The 6,176-nt window shown below is 55.6% G+C and overlaps 1 protein-coding gene across 1 annotated transcript; it reads left to right on the plus strand.

The window, feature by feature from the left end:
- The first annotated feature begins 202 nt into the window (after positions 1 to 202).
- Positions 203 to 5,881, plus strand: MEF2B (myocyte enhancer factor 2B). Its single transcript, XM_006885867.1, has 8 exons — positions 203 to 256; positions 1,038 to 1,241; positions 3,639 to 3,773; positions 4,544 to 4,691; positions 4,822 to 4,955; positions 5,046 to 5,139; positions 5,279 to 5,390; positions 5,656 to 5,881. Exons 1-8 carry the CDS (start codon positions 203 to 205, stop codon positions 5,879 to 5,881), a joined length of 1,107 nt encoding a protein of 368 aa, XP_006885929.1.
- The last annotated feature ends 295 nt before the right edge of the window (positions 5,882 to 6,176 follow it).

Below are 6,176 nucleotides of genomic sequence, written 5' to 3' on the forward strand. Positions count from 1 at the left end.
GGCAGGGAATGCCATGGTCTCCACAGCACACCAGGCTGCATTCTTTTTCCCTCACCTTATTCTCTTCACCTCACTTCCGTGCTTGACCGGAGGTCTATGGAACTGGAGGGTGATGGGACTTTCTGGTCCTGTTCTCTACCTCCTCACCTACTATCCTCTCTCCATTTTCTCCCACCAAGTTTGCACCGCCCAGCCCGGGACCATGGGAAGGAAAAAAATCCAGATCTCACGCATTCTCGATCAAAGGAACAGGCAGGTGAGCTCCTGAAGGGAGTGAAGACAGGGGCCAGGGTAGAGCATTGTGAAGAGGGCACTGTCCGGGCAAAGACATGATGTTTGAAGACCTTCAAATAAAAGTCATGGTTTGAACCCAGAGCATGAGGATGGGCCTGGGTGTGGCATCAGGAATTTTAGATTTAACAGGCACAGCCAGAGAGCTCCTTGGAGGCAAAGATGATAAAGCTTTGTCTCACATACTTCAAGCATGTTGCTAGGAGAGGCTATTCCTTGGAGAGGGACATGATACTCAGAAAGGTGGAGGGACAGTAAAGGGGAGGAAGACCCTCAACTAGGTGGATTCCACACAGTGACTGGAGCAATGGGTAGCAATGGGTGTGTCAGAAAGTGTGAGGATGGCACAGGATAGGACAGAGTTCAGATCTGTTGTTCATAGAATCACTGAGTTGTACTCGACTCACATCACCTATTCTCTGATGGTAGGGTGAAAATCATAGGTGAGACAGAGCTGGACAGAGACATGCCCAACCCTGTGGGTGTCAGGGTGGGTCAGAAGAAAGCATATGAGCAGGGGAAGTCTGGAGAAGAAGCTGCCTGGGAGGACAAGGGAAATATCTCCAAGGAGTGGCCATCTGGGTTGGGTTTTGAAGCATAAATAGGAGTTTACTAGGTTGCAAAAGCAGCACGAACAGAAAAACTATAACTGAGGCACAGGCATGTCTGGGGAACACCGAGGCCCTTTTACATTTCTCATCCCTAACCAAATTCACGTGTCCTCCCATCCCTGCCGACTGGTCCAGGTGACATTTACCAAGCGGAAGTTTGGGCTGATGAAGAAGGCCTACGAGCTGAGCGTGCTCTGTGACTGTGAGATTGCGCTCATCATCTTCAACAGCGCCAACCGCCTCTTTCAGTACGCCAGCACAGACATGGACCGCGTGCTGCTCAAGTACACGGAGTACAGCGAGCCCCACGAGAGCCGCACCAACACAGACATCCTCGAGGTATCCCCCCAACACCGACATCCTCGAGGCATCCCTCCACCCACAGCGCCCAGCACGCACTGCGCAGGCCCGGCCCGGACGCTGCCCGCTTTGCACATAAGTGTGGTAGGCGTTGCATCTGGTGAGAGCAGGTTTGGAGGCACAGAGGGCAGCAGACCCCTGCGCGCTGAGGCTCACCGTGTGCCTTGCCCACGTTGCGCTTGTCTGGTGAGCTGCTGGTCAGCTGCCTCTGCAAGGAGCCGGGGAGGCTCTAAGGCGTTCTGGCCCCCTGCTAAGGCTGGGGCTCCGGTGGTATAGGCTTGTGGGGAGCTGAGAGGCTGCCCCTCTCGGGCCGGGCCGTCACCATTCAAATCGACCTCCTAAGGAGCACGATGAGCTTTGTCTTCCTGTGTGATTTACAGCCTCAGAAAACCCACTGCATGGTCAGCCACGAGTTGGTTCTGACTCAGTGCCAATGAGTGAGGGCCAGGGTCACGCAGCAAGTATGTGAGGAGGCGGAATTAGAACCAGACCTGTCTATCTCCAGGAAGTGTGGTCGTAGGCTCCTTTTGAGATAAATTGGGAGAGAGAAGAAAATAGAGATACCAGAGAGTATCAGAGGCAGACACAGAGAAGGAGGTGGAGGGGGGGGATGGAGAAAGAGAGAAATAGGGAATGAGAGACCAAGAGAGAAGGGAGGAAGACACACACAGGGAGACAGAGGGGGATGGTGGGGAGTATTGAGCTCGTTGAGATTGTCCCTCTTGGATTCCACTCCCATCCATAGGCGGAGATGAAGGGGGAAATTGAAAGAGACAGAGAGGGAGAAAGATGGGGAGACAGTAAAAGAATCGGTGTACCAGGACGTCCAGGACCTCGGAGGGATTTCTGCCCGAGTGTCCTTGGAGCAAGTGGCCCAAGCACTGGCTGGTTTGGTCCCATACTACTTGGGGTGGGTGAGGTTGTCGTTAACGTGTGATCTCCACCTGCGATGTAGAAGCTAAGACGGGCTGGGGTGAGCAGTGGAGCTAGGACTGCATCTCAAGACTCCCAGCGTCTAAGATCACAAAGAGGCAACCCCCACAAAGCTGTCCTTAGATCCTCATTCTGGCAACACTTATTAAGCACCTAGGGAGCTCTGGTGGCCTAGTGGCAACAAACTGCACTGCAATCCCAAAGGAACATGGTTCGAGGCCACCATCTGCTCTGCAGAGAAAGATGGGCAATCTCCTTCCATATGATTAAATGCCTCTGAAAACCGCTGGAGGATCAGCTATGGGTCGGTTCTGACTCCACAGTACACAACAACAACAACTGCTGTGTGCCGGGCTCTCTGACCGTATGTGTAGATAGAATGAAGATGCCTGGATGGTGTTCAGGACTAGTTTGGGACAGAGCCAGCAGGCCTGGGTGGACCTCAGCCCATGTTGTGTGACCATGGCAGGTCCATTGTCCCCTGGTCCCCAGGAGGGACAGTCCCTTCTTTATTTTATAGCAGCGCTTGGCACAGTTGGAATTCCACACATGGTAACTCAGTGGAACTTTTAGTCACTGGAGTTTTCCTGGAGCAAACAGTGCCTACACTCCATCCTCCCCCACCCCTATACAATTGAAACTTAAACAAAAATAAAACCCCACTGCCAGAGGGATGATTCTGAGTAAGGTAGGGCAGAGCAGAACTACTCTGTAAGGTCTCTAAGGCTGCAGTTTTTACAGACATCAATGCCATATCTTTCTCTCATACAGCAGCTGGTGAGTTCGAACTGCCAACCTTTGGTTAGTAGCCAGGCACTTTAACCGGTGTGCTACAAGAGTGCCTCTAATGAGAACTTACTGGTGGGTAACTCACTAAGATTTTGATTGCTGGGGTTTACCTGGAGCAGGGCTTGCCTGCACTCTATTCTACACATAATTGAGACTTACTAGAGGGTAATTCAGGGAGCTCTGGTGGCCTAGTGGTAAGAAGATGCGCTGCAGCCCCTAATGCATGCAGTTCAAATCCACCAGCTGCTCCAGGGGAGAAAGATGGGTAATTTCCTCCCATGAGATTTACTCCCTCTGAAAACCCACTGGAGAGACAGCTATGGGTCGGTTCTAAATTGATGGCACACACCAAAAGATGGTTATTCAGGGAGCTGTGGTGGCTTAGTAGTAAGGAATTATGTTGCCAAACCAAAGTCCCACAGTTCAAATCCACCAGCAGCTCCAAGAGAAAGCTAGGCAGTCTCCTTCTGTACAATTTACTGCATATCAGTAAGACGGTGGTAATTCACTGGGGTTCTGGTCAGTGCTGGAGCATGCCATGCTTGCATTCTGCCTCTGCCATGGAATGAAAAGGGAGTGGTCTCTCTCCCTGTCCTCAGTTAGTTCTGTGGCTAGGGACTTGAGGGACTCCCTCATTGTCTCCTCTCCCTACAGACATTGAAGCGAAGGGGCGTGGGCCTTGATGGGCCAGAGCTGGAGCCAGATGAAGGATCTGAAGGGTCAGGAGAAAAGCTGCGGAGATTGGCAGGTGACGGGGGCAACCCAGCCCTGCCCCGACCCCGGCTTTATGTAAGTGGCTTGTGCCTCACTGTGAATGGGTCCTCACTTCCTATGATCTGGTGGGTGAGGCTAAGAGAGGGACCTTGGGCTAGGAGATCCTAGAGTTTGAGGGTGGGTCTCAGCTTCGATAGGTAGAATCAGTTTCCTAGAAAGTAAGCCTTGTAGGTGGGCTTTGTAGGATGATTAAGAGATTGATAGACCATTTAATTTCTTCTTGGTTTGATTCATCAAATACCCTGGGTGCACACCCTATGCTGAATAAGAAGCCTCAGCTCTGTGTCAGTTACTGAACCAGATGCGGTTCTTCAAGCCCTGAGGGGTTCTGTGTGCAACAGAGAGAAGGGTAGGCGAAACCCAGAAGGAGAAACAGCAGATCTCTGATTGATGTTGGTCTGTGATCTCCTTGGCATTTCCTCCCTAAGATTTGGTCCTGGAGAGGGTGAATCCAGGTTGATCCTTGGAAGCAAGGATTCTGAAGCTCCATCTGACATACTTTGGGCATGTTGCAAGGAGAGACCAGTCCTTAGAGAGGGACATCATGCTTGCCAGAGTAGAGGGACAGCGCAAGAGAGGAAGACCCTGGATGAGATGGATTAACTCAGTGACTGGGGTAATAGGGGTAGATGTATGAAGGTGATGAAATTGGCTCAGGATAGAGCGGGGTACAGAGCTGTTGTACATAGGGTCACTATGAGTCAGAGTGGACTTGATGGAACATAATAACAACAACCTTCCTTCCACTTGCCCCATCTAATCAGTCCTTCCTTCCTCTGCCACAGCCAGCCACCCCCACAATGCCCAGCCCAGACATGGTCTATGGGGCCCTGCCACCACCTGCCTGTGACCCCAGTGGACTCGGGGAGGCCCTCCCCGCCCAAAGTCGCCCGTCCCCCTTTCGGCCAGCAGCCCCCAAAGCTGGGCCCCCAGGTAAGTGTGGAGATATGGGCCCTGGGGAGGGGTAGCAGGGGTTCAGGTGACCTGTGGGGAGATCTTGGCACTGACACCACCGTCTCTGGAGGGACCTCACGCTGCTATCTCTGGGGTATCCCTCCCCTAGGCCTAGTGCATCCTCTCTTCTCCCGGAGCCACCTAACCAGCAAGACACCACCCCCGCTGTACCTGGCAGCAGAGGGCCGGAGGCCAGACCTGCCTGGGGGCTTGGCTGGGGGCTGTGGAGGGCTGAGCACCTCGGTGAGTAAGGGGAAAGGCAGACAGGACTCCTGGGGCAGATGGCCTCGGGCGTGTGCTTCAGTTTCCCCCCCTCATCCCCTCTCCCCACAGAGAGGTCTCTATGGCAGCTTGCAGAGCCCATGTTCAGCCACAGCTCCAGGACCCCCGCTGGGGGGGTTCCCCTTCCTCCCCACTGGACCCCCAGGTATGCACCATTACCTCCCGGGCTCAGCCGCAGGAGGCCCCCCACCCACAGAGCTGAAGGCTAGCCCCTGGGGTGGATTAGGTTTGGGCTGGGGGTTCTCCAAAGCCCAGGATTCAGTCCACTCCTTCTTGCCTCTCAGAATATGGCCTGGGAGATCCCCCGCCACCCCCTGGCTTGCTCCAGCCCCCTGCCCTGGCCCCCTGGCAGCCATCGAGGGGAGAAGGACCCCCAGCTGCCCCAGCCCAGCCCAGGTAGGTGTTCCAACTGTCCCCCTCCCCACAGAGATCCAGGGTTGAGCCCCTCCCGTCCTCTGAAACCCAGCCTCGTTTGCCCCCTAGTGTCCACTCCTGGCACTGCGAGCCCCTCCCACCGTCTCCGCCCGGGATGGGCGACTATTTTGGAGGCCCCAGGAGGGCTGCCGCCCCCTCCTTTCCCAGGGTCCCTCCGACGAGCCTGGGCCCCCTCCCGTCCTTCTTCGCTGAGCTCATACCCTTCTTTTTTTCTCTCCTCCTGCAGCGGGGGCCGCGGCCTGGGTGAGGAGGGCCCCCCCGTACGCGGTGCCTCCCCTACATCCCCCCCAGTGAGCGTCAAGTCCGAGCGCGTCTCGCCGGCCCCCGGGGGCCCTGGCGATTTTCCCAAGACCTTCCCCTTCCCGTTGCTCCTGGCTCGGCCCCTGGCAGAGCCTCTGCGGCCCGGGCCCCCACTGCGCAGGCTGCCCTCCGGGGACGGCTGGCCTCGGTAGGGCCGGATGGACGTGGCCGGGCACCCACGCAGGACGGGTGAAGGATGAGGGACCCCAGCCTCCGGGCCTTCTCTGACCCAGCAGTACAGCACCCTCTGCGTGGGGGGCACGGGGTCCTGGATTCACCCACCATCACGGGCTTGCCTCTCCCTCCCACCCCTGTGTGTGTGTCTACCAATAAAACACGTGCGGCGTCAATGGGGGAGATACTACCTACCTGTGGGCGCCCCAGAGCCTCGCCTGCTCTTCAGCACCTGTTACAGTGTCCCCCACCAGAGGGACCCTGAGACTTGAG

The sequence above is a fragment of the Elephantulus edwardii genome, unplaced genomic scaffold (genome assembly GCF_000299155.1).
Source record: "Elephantulus edwardii isolate Elephantulus edwardi_28Jun2011 unplaced genomic scaffold, EleEdw1.0 scaffold00045, whole genome shotgun sequence".
Lineage (NCBI taxonomy): Eukaryota > Metazoa > Chordata > Mammalia > Macroscelidea > Macroscelididae > Elephantulus > Elephantulus edwardii.

Excerpts from the sequence above, each read along its gene's own strand:
- MEF2B (XM_006885867.1), top strand. The coding sequence starts at position 203 with ATGGGAAGGAAAAAAATCCAGATCTCACGCATTCTCGATCAAAGGAAC. Across the intron at positions 1,242-3,638 it reads CCAACACAGACATCCTCGAG|ACATTGAAGCGAAGGGGCGT; the intron begins GTATCCCCCCAA and ends CTCTCCCTACAG. Across the intron at positions 5,391-5,655 it reads GCTGCCCCAGCCCAGCCCAG|CGGGGGCCGCGGCCTGGGTG; the intron begins GTAGGTGTTCCA and ends CTCCTCCTGCAG.